Source organism: Danio rerio, chromosome 21 (assembly GCF_049306965.1).
Source record: "Danio rerio strain Tuebingen ecotype United States chromosome 21, GRCz12tu, whole genome shotgun sequence".
NCBI lineage: Eukaryota > Metazoa > Chordata > Actinopteri > Cypriniformes > Danionidae > Danio > Danio rerio.
In genome coordinates this window covers 11,467,501-11,488,007 of record NC_133196.1, presented here as the reverse complement: position 1 = coordinate 11,488,007, position 20,507 = coordinate 11,467,501, and the positions used below count along the sequence as shown (strand labels likewise).

The window sequence follows — 20,507 nt, the reverse complement described above, 5'->3', positions numbered from 1 at the left end:
ATTGACATTTTCTTTTGAAGTTCTTCATTTTTCAAGCAAATTTTATTTTTATTTAAAAAAAACGTGAAAGATATGAATTAACTAACTTTTTAATTATTAAAAATTTTAATAAAAAATAAAACAAAATGAAATAAAATGTTAAATCGTCACTTTAGAACAATAACCATTGTTTTGTAGGTAAACATTTGAAGTGAGTCATTTTCCTTCGGCTTAGTCCCTTATTTATCAGGGGTTGCCACAACAGAATGAACCGCCAACTATTGCAGAATATATTTTATGCAGCAGATGCCCTTCCATCAGCAACCCAGTACTGAGAAACACCCATACACTTCTGTATACACACTACAGCCAATTTTGTTTACCCAATTCACCTATATTGCATGTTTTTTGGATTGTGGGGGAAAACGAGCACCAGGAAGAAACCCATGTGAACACGGGGAGAACATGCAAACTCCACACAGAAATGCCAACTGGACAAGCAGTGACCTTCTTGCTGTGAGGCGACAGTGCTAACCACTGAGCCACAGTGTCACCCGTGAATAAAAATCTTTCATCAAATTTATATCAAAAAACTTGATTTATTAATTAGACTAATAAAGCCTTGTTTCAAAGAGATATTAAGAGACGTCATAAAACAGATTTAAATCAGTATCTATAAGATTAAAAACAAGAGTGCTTTGCCTTGTCTTTAGCGCATTTTATTTCAGCAGATTTAACTACATTTATACGTTTTAAGACAGCAAAGTGTGCCTTAATACCTGCAGCGAATTTTAATAAGAAACATTATGTACCTTTTCATAGTTGTACTGTTCCTGAAGCAGTGTGGGAAGGCGCTCGAGAAAAACGGCCATGCAGGGGGCACGATTCAATCCCAGAATGCCCTGACTGCGCAGAACCGAACGGCAGGAGGCCAGAATGTGATTCTGAGAGATCCAGTCTGAGGTACAGCGAATTAGCAAGACATCCTGAGATAGGAGAAACAGACAGATACACGCATAAAACATCCCTTCAACCATTTTTTAATTAAACATTAATCGCTTTTCAGAAAGTAGTACCTTTGATCTTCCAGAACAAGCAGTCACCCCTATATGGGGAATCCAAGTGGTACAAACCACAGAGCCCATTCCTGTAACCACAGTCTGCAGGACTGAACCATCCTAGAACAGACAGGGGGGTATACAATAAATTTATTTTATTTTTTAAAGTATAGTGTCATCATTTACACACAATTCCCATTCTGAGTTAGTCTTCTGTTAAACATATATTTTATAATTTATTAAAAATATTTTAAAGAATGCTGGAAATCTGTAGCCATAGTATTTTTTCCTATTTTGACTCCAACAATCTTAAAAATATCTTTAATATCTATAAATCTCACAAACATTTTTACTTTAAGCTAATCAAACAAATACTAACATAAAATATTTGACTTACTCTTAGAGACCAGATGTTAAGCAGTCCTCCGATTCCCCCAGACACCAAAGCAAGACCACTGGGGCAAAATGACAGCGTTTTTACCGCGGTAATGTGTCCACTCAGTCTGAACATGCACTTAGCAGTGCCCCGCTGAAAAAAAAAAAAAAACGCACACACAGCTTCCTTAACTATGCTAACAAACTCCAAAAAACCTTTAGTGAGACAATTAATAAAAAAAGCAGCAAAAGAGAATTAAAATGCTAGGTTAAAAAGGTAATAAATAAGAAGGCTTCATTTATTTAGACTAAATTATGCTCTCCGGTAAAAAAAGAACAATAAATAATACATAATTCTGACCTTGATTGCACTGCTCTTGTCTTGGCTGGTGGACGGAGTGAGGAAATTGGGCACTGAGACATTGGCGCCCCCTTGAGGAACAGTCCACACATACAGGAGGCCATTTTGACATCCTCTGTGGAAAATGAAGAAAGGCTAATCTGAACAACCCGGATGACGGATTATACACCTGTGCATCCTTGAGGACCAACATGGCAGCTAAATGTCTACACATTCTAAAAATACTTCAAGAAGTGGTGATTTAAAGCGCTCAGAAATGCTCCTCTGAGATATTCATTACCCATTCTTCAAGTTTATGACTTGAAGGTGTAATAAATGTGCCGTGTTATGCGTTTCAGTAGCATGTCTAATGTTAGTTAAGGTTTTTTTCCTCCCAAGTTGCTGCAAATGACATTTTCTGCCCTCACTAAGAACTTTCCTTTTAAAGCCGGCTTGAAATAAACATCAATTTATTAAATGACAGAGTTTTCTATGAAAAATTAATGAATTTAAATAAACGTAATATTAAACCACAATCATAAGCGGATCTTACAGACAAAAGGACATATAGATAACGTATACAAGATTTCTCCAATCAATTATTTCACTTAAGGTCTCTATCAAGCGGCAACCTCCCGCTCTCCCTCAGGAAGCCAATACGGAAGTAACTAAAACTGCAATTCATCCGAAATTCCGCTAGTCCTGGCCGCTCCTGGCTCCAAAACAGAGCAAATTTCAATTGAGCCCACTGTTAATATGGCCAACTTTACAGCAGAAAAAAAGGTGTTTACAGCCTGGTACAAAAAATGATTTTGGTTAATACAGGTAATATTACCCTTCATGACAACTGTGAGGGGGTGAATTTTTTTATAACTCATCTGTTTCCTTTATATTAAGTTATATTAAGTTTGCATAATTAAGGGCGTGGCCACTTGAGTGACAGTTAGGTCTCGCTGGTCGCCGTCACGTCACCTCTGCAGATTAGCCACTGAACTCTGCATATTTATCGTATTTCTGTGTTGTTTTATGTGGCTTTACACAGTCAACTGCCTTTTGGACTTGTTTCCCACAATTATTAGATGGCATGGCATGCTGAGGGCACTTAATTGTGCTCACAAACCATTCACGTGGCCTCCGTTTCCCATGTGAGTAAAGTTACATACTTATATACCATCTCTATACATGTATTTGTTTTATTTAAGATCATTTATCGTTTATATTTATATTTAGAGCTGTAATGCACTGCAGAATCTGACAGATTGATTAGCTGTAGGCTCTAGAACAGTCATCTGAAGCGTTGTCATACAGTGTTATGCTGGATTTTATCAATAGTCTTACATTAACTAACACAGACTATATCTGAAGTGTTTGTAAGTAATTCGCGTTTTCCTCCTGTTTAAAAACGTCATAAGAACAATGTTTAGTGGCTCAATGTATTACAGCACTGTTTTTAAAAGTCTAAACACTTTATTGATATAGTGTACAACCAGGCACAAGTGGTCAGAATACAAACGAGTCACAAGTGATAAAGTATTAAGCATTTCTCCCAAAGTAAAGTGTGTCTGAACCAGGTCCAAGCTAAATGCTAGCAGGTGTCTGTAGCTCCGCTCACTCTCCGCCTCTTTGCCCTTGTTTGGTATCCCGCCGTGGGTGTGATGACGCGTGACCAAAATGTCGACGGTTGGCCGCGCCTACTTGTGGCTTCTTTTGCGCTCTTCAGAAACCTATGGGTGACGTCACGGATACTACGTCCATATATTTTACAGTCTATGGTCTCTATGAAATCAAAACTGACATTTTACAATAACTTCATAGCACATCCTATACAGTTGAAACAAGAATTTTATGTACACTCTGAAAAAAGGAACATAACCCTTTTTTTTTAATGTCTGATGGTAAATTATTCATTCATTCATTCATTCATTTATTCATTCATTCATTTTCTTTTTGGTTTAGTCCCTTTATTAATCTGGGGTTACCACGGCGGAATGAACCGCCAGCATATGTTTTTACGGATTTTTGTACGTACCACAAATCATGTTGTACTACTTGTCTTCATCAACCCTAAATATCTCTTTTGCACAATAATGTTCTGTCTAATTCCCAGAGATGGGTTGCGGCTGGAAGGGCATCCGCTGCGTGAAAACTTGCTAGATAAGTTGGCGGTTCATTCCGCTGTGGCGACCCCGGATTAATAAAGGGACTAAGCCGACAAGAAAATGAATGAATGAATGAATGTTCTGTCTGATGTAAAAGTATTGTATAGTCTGTCTTCGGTTAGGTGTATAGTTAAGTATTTAAAGAATATGTATAGTTAGTACAGTTAGAATACCTTTTGTAAAGGTTTAAAATAGCCCTTTCGTTTAGTCTTTTGTTTATATTAATAATTATTTTTGTACTCTATGTAGCACTGTGGTCCTTCGAGACACAATTTCATTCCACTTTATACCTGCACATGTAGCAGAATGACAACAAATCTCAACTTGACTTGAAAGTGTAAACAGCATAATAGGACTCCTTTCAGAATCCTACATAAATAGAAAAGTGTGCAAATGAAAATGTTACTTTAATGACTGTTAATCTTGTGCCACACTCACACTGCCATCATGAGCCGAGGGTCCGCTCCTCTACCGGGCAGAGGGCACCATTCGGCTGTGTTGACGGTGCCCGTGTGGAATAGAGAGTGAAGGGTGACCCAAGCGCCGCCGGCTCGACCCCAGATCTTCACCACCTCTGAGCGGCCGACAGACAGCAGAAGATGACCTGTAGGATCCCATCTGAGAGCACTCACACTCTCCTGTGGAAAGACACATGAGTTAGTCTCAAATTGCATTTGTCTAAAAGCGTGTGTTTGGTTGCACAAAGCATATCCTAAACTGTCTTTAATGGTGTGTAGAGTTAAGAATTATATATTTTTGTGTAGATTGTGTCGAGTATTTGCAGATAGTTTTTTTTTTATTGTTCATTCTGCTAGGATAGATTACTCAATTATTTTAAAAATTGTTTAAGATCCTACATTAAGACAGCTTAGGCTATGGATTCGAATGAAAAAAGTGCCTGATGAGATCTGGGAAGAATCAAGGTTCAATAAATTCGAGACATAAATTAATCCAATTTTAAGTTTTACATCGCCTTTACTTCTCTAAAACCAGATTAGGTCTAATATGTCTCTCTGTATCTCCTAAATGTGACAGATGTGGTGGGGCAGAAGGGACATTGGCACATTTATTTTTGTTTTGTCCTGTTCTTCATGAGTTTTGGTCCAACAGAAAAAAAGCTGAAAGAACATGGGGACGTATCTTAAGACTCTTGGGAATCTAGCATTTTAAGTCTGTAAATCCTCATCTAAATCTAACACTGGCTTTGTAAAAATTTGACTTTTGTCATCTCTTGTTTATATGTTGTTTCAATCATTCTGTACTGTTTTTTTTTCTTCTCTTTATTGGTATTTCACTATTTTGTTAAATAAATTATAAATGTTACATAAAATATTTTACAAATTGTTTAAGATCCTGATGTAGTTTTTTGTTTAACTGAACCATATGCATTAAACATAATAATAGTTACATAATATATTAATAAGGTATAGGAAGAAAAAAAATATATATATATTTAAAAAAATGTGATATATACATATATATATATATATATATATATATATATATATATATATATATATATATATATATATATATATATATATATATATATACACATTAAAAAAAAAAAAAATATATATATATATATATATATATATATATATATATATATATATATATATATATATATATATATATAATTATTATTATTTTTTTTTTTAAAATAAAGTGAATATGGTAAATACTTAAGCTGTCATGCAATTTTCCAGGTTGACTAATCACAAATTGCAAACATTCATTCATTCATTTATTTATTTTTGGCATATTCATTGGGGAATGAACTGCCAGCCACAACCCAATAATGGGAAACACCCATACACTCTTGCATTCACACACATACACTACAGCCAATTTAGCTTACTCAATTCACCTATAGCACATGTCTTTGGACTGTGGGGGAAACCGGAGCACCCAGAGGAAACCTATGGCAACACGGGGAGAACATGCAAACTCCACACAGAAATGCCAACTGACCCAGCCAGGGCTTGAACCAGCGACCTTCTTGCTGTGAGGCAATTGTGCTACCCACTGCGCCATCGTGACACCCAGATTGCAAACATTTGTCATATTTTTTTCAAAGTTTTCTAATATTTTATGCTTAAATGTGCACATGAGTTTTATTTTAAGAATGGAAGATTAATTTGTACTGCCAGGTTTACCAATTTTATTTATTTATGTTTTTTTACACGTTGAAGTTGCAGAGATATTTTGTGTACAGTATGTAAGCACTGTAGGAGAGGAGATTTATGACTCAGTGAAGGAGAAAAAGCTGTATTTTAGATATTTTCTTTCAAATTGAATCCCAAAATCTCCAAAAAAAAAAAACTGTTCAAGGGAACAATTACTTCACAAATTTAATATCTTGAGTACAAAGAATGTTTATGAGGATATGTTACTCACTGGAAATGCTGTCAGCAGAATTGGCGGCTCAGTTTCGTAGCTCTCGGCTGTTCCCAGCAGTATTTTACCATCAGGATAACCCACGGCGAAAGGTTTCTCAATACTGTACCAGGCCAGACATTGAGGTGCTAAACACAAAAATGGAAACAGGTTTCCACAGTCCATCCAACCACAAAACCAAAGCTCTTAAGCAAGTTTTTAGGTACATACCCTCCTTTCTGTGGCAGTGCATAAGCTCCGTCCGGTCCACCCTCAGGTCTTCAGTGACCTCCAGCCAGCAGAGAGAGCCGTCCAATCGACCCACCAGCAGACTCTCTGGAGGGTTGAGCTGACTGCTGGCTTCCTGGATGAGGAACGGTGTGGACGTTTGGACCCATGAGAGCGCAGTAATCCAGGACGACTGAGCCTCTATATGTGCCTGAGTACCTGCAGAGAAGAAGACCACATACCCAAATGCTTTTAGAGGTAGATACTTTAAGCGTGTTGTCCAGGGCATATTCAGATGCAGGTAATAAAATGCTGGTCATTTCTACTCATTACATTACATGTAAAAAAAAAAAAAAAAAGCTAGTGAAGGAAATTAGAAATATATTAACTCTAGGTTGAAATACTACAATTGTGAAAATTAATATGGAAATGATTATAAATGAAAGATAAATGGAACAAAATATATCATGTAATTCAGTGGTTCCCAAAGTGGAGAATGGGACCCCCTTGAAGTAACAGGACAATGGCAGGGAATCGCTAGATGAATTCCAAAAGTCAAATACATGTTAATAAACTATTATAATTACCATATTTTATCCATAACCCACAGAAAATAAAAATAGTAGTTAATAGTTACATAAAAAACAACAACATGCAAACAAAAACAAATTAATAAATGACTATTAAAAAAATTATAATTTTTTTTATTGTGAATATGCTTGTGTTTATATAGGCCTATTGTTGTGTGCACAATGTTTGTATATTTATAACCACCTTATGCTGAGTTCAGACTGAATGATTTTAACCATGACGCCAACAGGTTTTGCGAAATCACAGAAAAATGGCTGAAATCACAGGCAAATCGGTGCTCGTGCAGGCGAGTGACAATCACACAGAATGAACTATCAAAGACGTGATCTGAGAGAATCACAGTCGCCGATGCCCGTGAGATATTGGCATGCTAAATATCTGGAGTTGTTGGCGATTCAACTCATGCCGTGTTAAATGAGTTTTGACTAAAAATAACATCAGCGGTCAGCTTCAGCCAATAAGAGAGCAGCATCCACTAGTGTGGGTACCTGCAGGCCAGTTGGAGGCTGGGGGAGAAGTTAAAAGCGCTTATTTTCAGTTTATTTGGACCCAAGAAATGGAGGAAAAACTAGTGGAAATTTGGCAGGAGCACCCGTGTCTATTTAACGTGTCATGTGAGCAATATCACAACCGGGTCAAAAAAGAAAAAAGTTGAGCAGAAATTACTAATTCCCTTCAAACCCAGGTGAGCAAATATGTACATTTTCTACCACATTAAAGGCTTTCTTCTCGTTATGTACTTAATATCAAAATATATACTAAGTGTTTTTGGTTAAGAGACGTAGTTTGGACAAAGTTCTTGGCGATTCTTACTATTTTAAAGTCATACAGTGTGAAACCCCCTGTTGTCGATACATCTTGCAGTGTAAACAAAGCAGCAACAAAAAAACAACCCAGATAGTCATGCAGTGTAAAAACATCTGTGACACGACTACTTTGAAAATCCTGCAGTCTGAATTTGGCATTAGAGGATAGTGGGGGTGGCGAGTCACTGGCATTGTTATTTTGGGGATCGGGGGCTAAAAAGATTGGGAAGCCCTGCTGTATTTAAATTTTTACACATCAAAGTTAACTGAGGCGAGGCAGTGGGTAGCACGTTCGCCTCACAGCAAGAAGGTCGCTGGGTCGCTGATTCGAACCTCGGCTCAGTTGGCGTTTCTGTGTGGAGTTTGCATGTTCTCCCTGCCTTCGCGTGGGTTTCCTCCGGGTGCTCCCCACAGTCCAAAGACATGTGGTACAGGTGAATTCAGTATGCTAAATTGTCAGTAGTGTATGAGAGTGTGTGTGAATGTGTGTGTGTATGTTTCCCAGAGATGGGTTGCGGCTGGAAGGGCATCCGCTGCGTAAAAACTTGCTGGATAAGTTGGCGGTTCATTCCGCTGTGGCGACCCCGGATTAATAAAGGGACTAAGCCAACAAGAAAATGAATGAATGAAAGTTAACTGAAATTTACAAATATAAAATAGCGACTAACTATAAATAACAGGTTTCAAGGATAAAACACTTTAACTCCTTAACAACAAAATAATAAATCAATAAAAATACAATGCGTAAAATAAAATTACTAATAGTATTTAATTTCAACTCTGTTTTTAAATACACAAACATTTAATGAATAATTTCCTCACTCGAATTAAGTTATATGCAGTGTAGTTATTATTTTTTACCGACAACTAAACCTAAAACTACTTGAAAACAAGATGAGAACTGAAATAATTATAATAAAATTTTAAATAAAACCAGTCTTGACAACTATCCAAAATAAGTTTGAATTCATCTAAAAATAAATAACTATAAAAACTATAATACAAAACAACACAGCCATTTCACCCTGTAGCCCAGGACCGGTTAATTACTGAAGCTAAGTAGGGCTGTGCCAGGTCAGTACCTGGATGGGAGACCACATGGGAGAGCTAGGTTGCTGTTGGAAGTGGTGTTAGTGAGGCCAGCAGGAGGCGCACAACCTGTAGTCAGTCCTGATGCCCCAGTATAGTGAAGGGGACACTATATTGTCAGTAAGTGCCGTCTTTTAGATGAGACATTAAACAGAGAGCCTGACTCTCTTAGTCATTAAAAATCCCATGGCATTTCTCGTAAAGAGTAGGCGTGTAACCCTGGTGTCCTGGCCAAATACCGTTCATCTGCCCCTACCCATCATGGCCTCCCAATCATCCCCATCCATCGAATTGGCTCTATCACTGTCTCTCCACTCCACCAACAGCTAGTGTGTGTGGTGATCGCACTGGCGCCGTTGTCCTTTGGCTGCAATCATATCATCCAAGTGGATGCTGCACACTGGTGGTCATGATTGTGAAGCGATTTGGGTGTATGGCCATACATGATAAATGCACCACATCAAATAGTCAAGTCTTCTACTCTTGAAATCAATTATAAAGTACATTAAACCCATCTGATTACACACAATGCACAGTTACAGTAGTGCTGCATCTGTGTGAGTGTGTATAAAAGATAGCAGGATGCTGATCTGACCATTGACGGTCCAGATGTTGATCAGTTTGTTCTGGAAGGCGGCCAGTAAAGTCCCCCCTGCGCTCCACGAAACAGCAGACAGCAGATGAGACCCCATCGAAGCATCAGAGCTCTGAGCGTCTTCACTGGAGAAACAACACACACAAACACACAGCTGTCAGACAGTCTCCCAGCAGACCTAGAGAATGCTCAGCTCTCTCTGCCTGTCCACAGGAAAGAGCTGGAAAGCAAGCATCCTCACCTGATACTGCAGGTGTGTGTGTGCTGCAGTTCTGCTGAGTTTGGTGTTATGTTCCAGAGCCGAACGGTGCCGTCCTGAGAGCCGCTGGCCAACAGACCCTGTTCTGCATTCCAGCTGCAGCTGCTCACCTACAAACACAACACATAATCCCAAAAAAGTCAAGGTATTCAGGGATGCTTCAGACCAGGGATGTCAAACTCAAAGCCACAGACCAAATTCCGGCCCGCCTTATGAGGCCCGCGAGAACATTTGATTTACAACAAATGCGAGTTTAAAGTGCTTCTGTTTTGCCCCTTTTTACAAGACGTAAAATAAGTCTTTGCTGTCTCCTGAGCGTGTTTGTTAAGTTTCAGCTCAAAAATACACAAAGTCATTAATTATACCCTGTTGAAAATGTAAATTTTGGGGTTAAAGAAAATTAAAGCAGTTTTGCACCTGTGCCTTTTAATGCTAATGAGCTTGTTCTTCACATCACAACAGATAAACACTGACAGACACGGAAAGTAACTAAGACACAGATGAAGCAACGAACCAGTTTCTGATTAAAAAATACCAAGGGTAGACTGAACCAGAAAGTTTCTGAATGGTTATTTGATGTAGTTGAGTTTATTCAGCCTTTCAGCAACGATCTTGGTCTATTCTTGGCAAATGTGACAAGATACGAGTAAATATGCTGCTGTATGGAGATCTTTTATGGTTCTAGAAATAAACATGGTTTCAAGAGTTTACACTTAGCTGAAGATTGGTAAAAAGCTAGTTTGGCATGCTGTCAGGGAAAGAGCCCTGAGCCCGGGGGTCCCTCCTGTTTGCAGGGCAAGAGAAGAGTTTGAGCTTAGGTAGATCTCGAGATCTTTCGTGGCTGTCACTGAGCAACACAGAGTTTCAGCTCCCCCCAAAGATTTTCTATTGGATTTAGGTCTGGAGACTGGCTAGGCCACTCCAAAACCTTGATATGCTTCTTATGGAGCCACTCCTTGGTTTTTATGGCTGTGTGGTTTGGGTCATTGTCATTTTGGAAGACCCAGCCACGACCCATCTTTAATGCTCTGCCTGAGGGAAGAAGGTTTTTGCCCAATATCTCACAATACATGGCCCTTTTCCCCTTTCCTTTATACAGTGCAGTCGCCCAGTCCCCTGTGCAGAAAAACACCCTAGAGTATGATGCTTCCAGCCCCATGCTTCACTGTAGGTATGGTTTCATTGAGACGATACTCATCTTTCTTCTTCCTCCAAACATGGCGTATGGAGCTAAGACCAAAACGTTTTACTTTTGTCTTATCTGACCACAGGACTTTCTCCCATGACTCCTCTAGATCTTCCATATGGTCCCAGGTAAAATTCAGACAGGCCTTGACATGGGCTGACTTAAGCAGGGGAACCTTCCTTGTGATGCATGGTTTTAAACCATGACATTTTAATGTATTACTGATGGTAGCCTTGGAAACAGTGGATCCTGCTCTCTTCACATCATTGACCAGCTCCTCTTGTGTAGTTCTGGGCTGATTCTTGACCATTCTTAGCATCATTGATACCGCACGAGGAGAGATCTTCCGTGGGGCCCCAGTCTGAGGGACATTGACAGTCATCATTAGCCTCTTCCACTTTCTAACAATTGCTCCAACAGTTGTTCTTTTTTCACCAAGCTGAATAAAGGTCTACAATTATGTCTCTTGTGTCTTTTGACAGCTCGTTGGTTTTGTTTATGTTGCTGCTTAGACTTTTGAATGATTGTGGGGTGCACAGGTGTCTTTAAGACAGCTATCAACCTCAAACAGGTGCTACTAAATTAGAATCATGAGCAGAAAGTAGCTGGACTATTTAAAAGCAAACTAACAGGTCTTTAAGGGTAAAAAATCTGGCTGAAAAGCAAGTGATTAAATACTTATTTGACACAGTAATTTACAAAAAAATTGTTAAAAAATCATCCAACGTGATTTCTGGATATTATTTTTAGATTCCGTCTCTGAAAGTGGAAATGCACCAATGGTGAAAACTCTAGATCCCTCCATGAGATGGGTCTAGGAGATATTGAACAATCACAGGGTGATCGAATACTTATTGACCTCACCGTATGTATATATATATGTATATATATATATATATATATATATGTATATATATATATATATATATATACATAAATACAAAGGAATAATTGTCATTATTAATCATGATTAACATTTTGAGCAAAATAATCGTGATAATAATTTTTTCAGCCCTAATAAAAAACACAGAATTACTAGTACTGTTGCTTGTGCAGATCTGTGCAACATGAAAACACCAAACTACTGACACAACTCAACCACGTGTAGTTCACATAGGTGAAAAGCATTTAAATTCAGAATTCTACTTCGTGTATATTTCTGGAAAAAATCTCAGTACTTCAGTGTAAGTGTTTGTGGAATTCAAAAATATTAAAGCCCCATTAATTGTTAGTGTGTCCCTCTTTACCCTGTTCTGATGTCCTTCCAGCTTCCTGACAGGGCACTTGCGCAGATCTCCGGCCATGTCGCTGTAGGTCTGTGGTCTGGCTGTGTTTTCTTTCTCAGAGATGGCCAGCGCCTGCACCAGCTGCTGTGCTGCCCACTGACGGTGTCTGGAGGTCAGTCTGGCTGACAGCACACAGGCCGCAAGCGCATTAGCCAGCTCCAGAGGACCGACCCGAACCCCCGCCTGAGACAGAGAAGGACCTGAGGGTGGGGGACTTCCTCCATCTGTCCAATCACATACAGCGTTAATTAGGACAAATTAATAACAAATCATTCACTGGTACTCCGATGGAGGGCAGGAAGTTATTCTTCTACATAGGAATCACTATCAGAACATTAAAAAATTATGTTTTGTGTTGTTTATAATTGTTTAAATCGGCCAAAATGATAAATGCCCAACAGCTATTGTAGATTTTTTAAAAGTTTAAAAGCATAGCTAGCTTAAAAACAGAAGAAATGGCAGCATATAATAAACATTTATTCATACAATTATGTGTACAAACTTTTTTTTGAACATGATAATTTGTTTGACAGCACTAATAATTATTATATGGAGGCCTGGCTATGTGTACTATATGTTAATGTGTTATATAAAAATCAAATACAAACACCACCACACTTATATAAAATCCAGGAGAATATAAATAACGTACCCTGCCATGTAATTCCTGCAATGAAATCTCTGTCTTGTTTCGCAATATTCCAAGTCTTTACTGGCTTTTTTTAGCGGAAGAAACAACCGTAACATCAAGATGTGCAGGAGCTTTAAATGTTTGATGGTAAGTCGACCAAACAAAAAAAGAAAAGCAAACCTTTCGAGCAAAACTAGACGGTTATTATTGTGGAGCGCTGTTTACCCTCCACCAAAAACATATAATAATGATGATAATAGTAGTAATGTAGACTATGCATCCACACTTTTTCTATGCTTTCATCTGTTTTTTCATGTATATGTATAGAACAGGGGTGGCTAACCCAGTTCTTGGAGAGCCACCTTCCTGCAGATTTCAGTTGCAACCCATATCAAACACACCTGCCTGTAATTATCATGAGGTGTTCAGGTCCTAATTAATTGGTTCAGGTGTGTTTGATATGGGTAGCAACTGAAATCTGCAGGAAGGTATCTCTTCAGGAACAGGGTTGGCCACCCCTGGTATAGAAGATATAACACTCTCCACATAAAAAAATTTGAGTAATTTATAATATGTTTTTGAACCATATTATAATAAAGTGTATAATGTATAGTACAGCTCTTTGTTAATAATAAAAAATTGTTTGTAACAAATTAAACGATGAGAGAAAAAGATAGAAAATATTTAAAATTCACAATTTAATGATCTAAAATTGCTCTATAAATCTTGCATAACTGGAAATCTAAACTTTAACAGTTTGAATAGTTACTAAAAATTAAAGGAGGGGTTAAGCTGACAATAAAACTGTGAATCTCTAATCAAACTAAACAAAATATCATATTAAAGAAATTAAATTAAATTAAAGGGGCTGAAGCGAATTCATACCTGTTCTATCAATGCAAGACTACAACTCAATACAGTTTAAAGAGATACATAGGCTACATTACACCAAAAGTAAACTCAATCAAATTTTCCCATGATGTGACAGAATTCAGAGAGAACATATGCTCATACTTTTTGGTTTTGCCCTGAGGTCTCAGAGATTTGGAAGAATATTTTTCATTTTTATTCAAATGTTTTAGGAGAAAACATTAGTCCAGATTTTGAATTAGCCCTGTTTGGACACTATGACCCTGGTGTTAGCATGGTCATATAATCAGCAAATGTTTCTTTTATGTTTGGAAAGGTGGTGGCTAAAAGAGTGATCTTGATGGATTGGAAGTCTATCACCTACTTTTGATAAATGGCTGACTGAAATGGTTGCTGCACTTAAGCTTGAAAGAATTCATTTTGCTAGAGCAGATGCTTCTAAAAAGTTAGAAAAAACCTGGGGCCTCTTCCTTGCTTATCTTTTTAAGAATTGAAAGTAGAGCACTTAGGATTCATGGACTATTTTACTCTTACTTTTCTACTCCATTTTTAATGTTTCGAGTTTGATCAAGTAAAACTTAATGATGTACATTATTTTCTCTATTTGGTGCATGTTTGGATGGACTGGTGCTTGTTTTTTGTTTTGCTTTGTTTTTGTGTGTTTTTTTAATTATTATTTTTATTATTAATTTACTTTTTTAATTTTTTCTGTATTTTTTCCTTTATCATTTGTATAAAAAGCTTGAAAGTTTGTATAAATGTTTTTGTTCCGTTTTGTACTGATAAAAACTGTTATAAGTAAAATATATATAAAAACACTCAAATAACCTCTGCACAAAGAACTAAATAAATAAATACATAAAGGCATATCTGCAAAAAATTTAATAAATTAAATATTTGTAAATGTCAACTAAATATATTGTTTTTACCCTTTGATTCCACGGATTCGCTTCTCTCCAAGTTGTAACGGTAACGAATGCCTTTTTCCGTCAGGAGCGACACCAGGCTCTGTGTGACCAGGAATGTGGGAGGGGTCAGTTCTCTTGGCTCCTGTAACACCATCCCCTTCAGGGCAGAGCCTTGTCTCGTCCTCTGCTGTGGATCAGCAATAGCACTGATGTTCATGCCAGTAGCTGCTGCCATGAGATCCTGAGTGGCAAGGTGAGACAGCATGATTAAAAGAAGACAGCATGAATAAATGAGCTGAACAGAGAGAATGATGAAGAGCAAAGCAAGGGTAATGAGGTGAGGTGCATTAGCTGAGTTCAGAAAGAGAGGGAGTGTGTGCCTTGATGCTGCAATGTCAATGTAATAAATTAAAGATTGTTAGAGTGTGTGAGGCTCCAGAACAATCACGGAATTCTCTTTAAAATACTAAAACAAAAAGTATTAGAGGCGGCACGGTGGTTCTGTGGTTAGCACTGTCGCCTCGCATCAAGAAGGACACTTATTCGAGTCCCGGCTGGACCAGTTGGCATTTCTCTTTAGAGTTTGTATGTTCTTCCTGTGTTGGTGTGGGTTTCTTCCAGGTGGTCCGGTTTCCCCCACAGTCCAAAAACTGCACTGTAGGTGAATTGAACAAACTAAATTTACTGTAGTATATGAGTGAGTGTGTGAATGCATGAGTGTGTATGGGTGTTTCCTTGTACTGGATTGCAGCTGGAAGGGCACCCGCTGTGTAAAACATATGCTGGAATATTTGGCGGTTCATTCCACTGTGGCGGCCCCTGATAAATGTCACTAAGCCAAGTGATAATGAATGAATGAAGAAGTATCAGTATTGCCTTTTATCTGTGCCTGCATGATAAAGTGTAAAGAAATTGGCATCGCAATTTTGCAAAAGCAGAGATTGTCATGTTCCTCTTGTCAGGGAAAAACTGTTGTGTGATCAGTAGTAAATCAAGCTTAATAAGGCCAGAGGGCGCTCTAGTACAAACATCCAAATATGGCACAAAGAAGAAACCCAGGAAATCCCTATAGCGGTTGCATAATTAACACAATGCTTAACTGCTTTACCAGCAAATATTAATCAGACACCAAATATAAAAGCAGACACTGACCCTGTATAACGTCGTCACCAATGAATAAATCGTCAAAAGACCGACAAAAACATCTGCGAATTGTAGCTCTGACATGGACACGAGGTGTGTGAGTTGTTGCCATCTATAACTGTGTCAGGAATATCAAAACAAAACCAACTTAACGCCGCTCCTTTAGTGCCTCTCACAGAGCTTGATCAACGCTGGCATTTCTCCCCTTAGGTTTTTGGTTTTGGACCCCATCCAAACTTTTAGGATCACGGGTATCAGATTTGCACATTTCATATGCACATCGCTTTGGCTTGTTTTCTTCGCTCAAAAGCTTGACAGAGCACCTACGCTAACGCCTGTTTCACACCGCAAGCGTCAGCGGCGCGTGAGCAGCGCGTGTGTTTTCGGCGTCCATGTTAACAGATTAGAGCTTTCATACCGCACGCAGCAGCAGCGCGTCAGTGCGAGGCGTGAGCGTCGCCGAAGCAGCAGTGCAGCGATAGTTTCGGCGCTGGGTCTATTTTTGACGCGCTGCTCACGCTCAATTAAAGTGACAGTGCATTGAGAATGACCAAAACACATTGAATGACAGTAAAAACTAACAATTTTACCCAATAAATGCGTTAATAATGTCAAATGGTTTATATATAGTCATTCAAATGAACTTAAAACGATTAAAAACGGCAACAAACATTTATTTAGGCCCGAACTACAAAACCAAATGTAAAACTATTTTACTATCAGTTTTGCTTAAGTTGCACACTAGTGTTGTAGGAGAGGGGAAATGGAATATTTACGGGATTTGTAGTCCATAGCGAAGTGTATTGTGGGTAGTGTAGTTCGACACGCATGCTGGATTATGTGACCTCGCTGTGTTCTGTGCAGCTAGCAGAGCAAGAAAGTTTTAATCGGCTTTGTTTTATGTTCACTCAAATTATTCTTACCGGGAGCTGTTTGCACTGTGAATCTGACAACACGAAAATAAGTAAAAGAATGGCATGCATTAATTACTTTTGTCCGTCTCATCATCTGCACGAGCATGAATTAACGAGCTGTTTTTCTGCCGCTGGACATCACTGAAGCGGAGAAAGTAACACTAGTTTGATCATGTATAAATATCATTATAACTATATTGTATAAATATTATTATAACTAGGTCTACAGCAACCTGATAATCAAAAAACAAATGACATGATATCACAGGCGATTGTCTTCTGACTGTAGACACTTTTCATATAAGTTAACTTTAGAAGCATACAGTGCTATTTGATCTATAAAATTTGTAAAATAAACATTTGCAGGTTAATGAAACAGCATAGGAGGGGCCTTGGTGCAGATGAAAAGTTTAAAAAGTGTATTTGTATATAGAGGGGTAACTAGATAGAATAGACAGATAGGTTGATCTCAGCAGCAGCTGCCGAAGAGCTGCGCGCTGCAGACGCAGCTGGTGTGAAAGGCAAACGCCTGCGTGCTGCTACTGCTCGACATACGCGCTGCTCACGCTCTGCTCACGCGCCGCTGACGCTTGCGGTGTGAAACAGGCGTAAGCCACGATTGTTGGGTGGCGGTTTTTGGGTGTGGGTTAGCTAAGGGTCCATTGGCTGGCAATGTCATAGCTTGTCAGTACTACGGCTCTATGCAGTAAATGCTGCTCCATCTAAAAGCATGTGCTATACATTTAATACTAATCACAGAACTGGCTTTACTGACAAATGTACATAACAATCGCCTTTGATTAATAGTTTGGCTTGTCTTTGGAATTAAATTGACAGCAACCAAACAAATCAACCTTTTAAAAGCTAATTACTGTTTATGACTTTATGAGTGTAGTTGCTGTAGCAATAATAAAATGTATGCAAATAAATTTCTGGTTGAAAGAATTAAATATTTCTATATTTACAGGGCTCAAAATTGCGATCATTTTGGTCGCATATGCGCCTGAAATTTTATCTGTGCGACCTCAAAGTATATTTGAGAGCATTTGTGCGAGTAAATTTTTAAAAATGTTGCCGTGGGACCAGTTTTCACAGCAAAATCTGCGCCAAAAGTGCATATTTAGGAGACATTCATGCAGAATGCACCTAAAATGCAAAACAAAGCACTTATGTCAACTTGCTGCAGTAAACAAAGCCCAAAATGCTTGCCCCGCCTTCAAGCTCTTCTGATTGGCCCACCACTCTAGCACTGAATGCCAATGGACTGGTTAATATCAGCTGTCAATTACTCAGTCAATGCCTTCAGATAACAACTGCGAAAAGCCCTGAAGATGAGACAATGAAAGTAACACTGAGAGATTTTGTTTTAGAAACCACCTAAAGTTACAAATAATGACACATCTGATCAGTGATCATAGGGTGAATGCACGATATACAATTTTTAAGAGTAAATTAAATCTATGAAAATGGCTAAAGCCGTTTACTGTGTAAGGCCAGTGGGACTGAGTTTGCAGGTAACGGCGTTTGTCACATCTACACAGTTTAAGAGCAAGAGGATTTAATCCTTCATTTAATTGTCAGGATGCTGTTAGCTGTGCAAGTGGCAGCCTTATGTAAAATACAACATCGCTTACACCATGGCAAAAAGGCATGCATTCACTAAGATTATACTAATATAGCAGCTCATGAAAAGACCGGTAATGCTAGTAAGATGACATAAGCAAATAATACATTATTTGACAATATCTGAGAGCACCATGAGAACAGCACAGTTATTTTGGTCAACTAAGGTTTATTCATGTCAAGCAGTGTGTGCAGGGCCAGTGGGCGCATGCATTTTTTTTGTTTGTTAGTTTTGAGTGGTGTTGATTTCAAATGCAATAGTTCTGTTAATATAAAACGTGTAGTAACGTTGTTCATTATTGGTGTGTGCGACCAAATTTTGGCTGTGCGACTAAATTTTAAAGTTAGGAGCACCAGTGCTCCCAAGTAAAAATGTCAATTTCAAGATCTGATTTATATAGCTAGATTATTATAAAGAATACATATTATGGGAAGTGTTTTAATTTACATCACATACAGCACTTAAATCTGTGTTTAAACCTTATTCTCATTGATGTGTTTTCCCAGGAGGTATAAAATGAGCGAAGAAATTTTAAACATCAACACAATTATTGAAACTTGTTCCATTTTAGTAAGTCTAAACTAGTCTAACTTAGATTTAGTTTAGAGTATATTTAGTCAATTAAAATCTTGTTAAATGTAGTTGACTAATATTAAAATGATCTAAAATAAGACTGAAAGGCATTTTAGTTATAAGACTAAGAAGAAAACTAAATCAAAATGTTCAAAACTGACACTAGTATACCTGTGTGCAGATGTCCACCAACTCTCGGTAGGCAGCAGGACTGTGCGACACTAAACTGCCAATGGCTGAGCTGAGGAAGGACAGAAAGGCGGAGCCTGGGCGGTCACTCGCAGAGCCACGCCCCATTCCCTGTTGGTCCATTCCTGTTTGGACACGCCCCCCAGCGGCCAGACACATTAGACGCACCAGGATCCGGATGTCAGCCAAACCCAGAGCCTCCAGACCACTGGACTGATTACACACTGAACTACTGAAACACAGTCACAGAGAGGGGTCAGTCTGTACATCATATTATACAGTGCACGTTATGTGTATATACATTCATGTACCAAAGTTTGGTCAGGACACATTAAAAATAGTCATAATGCTTACATTATTGCAAAAGATTTTTTTTTCAATTTTACAATTTAAATAACTGCATTAATAATTTCTATTTACCAAAAAAAAAAAAAGCAATAAATGAATATTAAGATTAAAAAAAAAACATCTAAAAGTAATAATACTTGAAAGATTGAAATCCAAATAAAAATGCAAAATAAAAAACCCTTAATTTAAAAATAAATATTTTATTGAATACACTTTATAAACTAAAAAAACTCAAAAATAAACTATAGGCTTAGTATATCAGAAGCTCCAAGAGGATCGGCTAAGAATAAAGCTAAGGTCTCTAAACTAAACAAAATATTTAAGAAACATTAAATTAAATAGTATTTAAAAGTATGCTAAACATTATATCTATAATATAATATAAAATAAAAAAATATTTCAAATAGGGCAACACAGTGGCTTAGCGGTTAGCACCGTAGCCTCGCAGCAAGTTCACTGGTTCGAGTCCCAGCTGGGTCAGTTGGCATTTGTGTGTGGAGTTCATATGTTCTCCCCCATGTTGGCATGGGTTTCCTCCAGGTGCTATGGTTTCCCTCTATAGTCCAACGACATGCGGTATAGGTGAATTTAATAAACTAAATTGTCCGTAGTGTACGTGTGTGAGACGCGCAGTGGCACAGTGGCGCAGTGGGTAGCACTGTCGCCTCATAGCAAGAAGGTCGATGGTTCGAGCCTCGGCTGGGCCAGTAAACATTTCTGTGTGGAGTTTGTATGTTCTCCCTGTGTTCGCCTTGGTTTCCTCCGGGTGCTCTGGTTTCCCCTCACAAGTCCAAAGACATGCGTTATAGGTGAAGCTACATTGGGTAGGCTAAATTGTCTGTAGTGTATGTGTGTGAATAAGTGTGTGTGGGTGTTTTCCAGTGATGATTTGCAGCTGGAAGGGCATCCGCTGTGTAAAGCATATGGTGGATAAGTTGGTGGTTCATTCCGCTGTGGCGATCCCAGATTAATAAAGG

The 20,507-nt window shown here is 38.3% G+C and overlaps 1 protein-coding gene across 20 annotated transcripts in view; it reads right to left on the bottom strand.

Moving 5' to 3' along the window:
• Nucleotides 1–20,507, bottom strand: part of LOC567670 (probable E3 ubiquitin-protein ligase HERC1) — a 167,731-nt gene that overhangs the window by 39,712 nt on the left and 107,512 nt on the right. For 12 of the 20 annotated variants that reach the window (XM_073935797.1, XM_073935784.1, XM_073935801.1 and 9 more), the window contains exons 49-60: nucleotides 19,165–19,414; nucleotides 14,761–14,980; nucleotides 12,292–12,554; nucleotides 9,841–9,968; nucleotides 9,600–9,724; nucleotides 6,522–6,737; nucleotides 6,312–6,439; nucleotides 4,350–4,549; nucleotides 1,774–1,888; nucleotides 1,435–1,566; nucleotides 1,056–1,157; nucleotides 792–965 (exon numbers count right to left, since the gene is read on the bottom strand). In XM_073935797.1, coding sequence (XP_073791898.1) covers nucleotides 792–965; nucleotides 1,056–1,157; nucleotides 1,435–1,566; nucleotides 1,774–1,888; nucleotides 4,350–4,549; nucleotides 6,312–6,439; nucleotides 6,522–6,737; nucleotides 9,600–9,724; nucleotides 9,841–9,968; nucleotides 12,292–12,554; nucleotides 14,761–14,980; nucleotides 19,165–19,414 — 2,053 coding nt within the window. Of the gene's footprint in view, nucleotides 1–791; nucleotides 966–1,055; nucleotides 1,158–1,434; nucleotides 1,567–1,773; nucleotides 1,889–4,349; nucleotides 4,550–6,311; nucleotides 6,440–6,521; nucleotides 6,738–9,599; nucleotides 9,725–9,840; nucleotides 9,969–12,291; nucleotides 12,555–14,760; nucleotides 14,981–19,164; nucleotides 19,415–19,965 lie in introns of those variants that run through there. The other 8 variants (XM_073935798.1, XM_073935787.1, XM_073935792.1 and 5 more) reach the window with 2 other exon arrangements.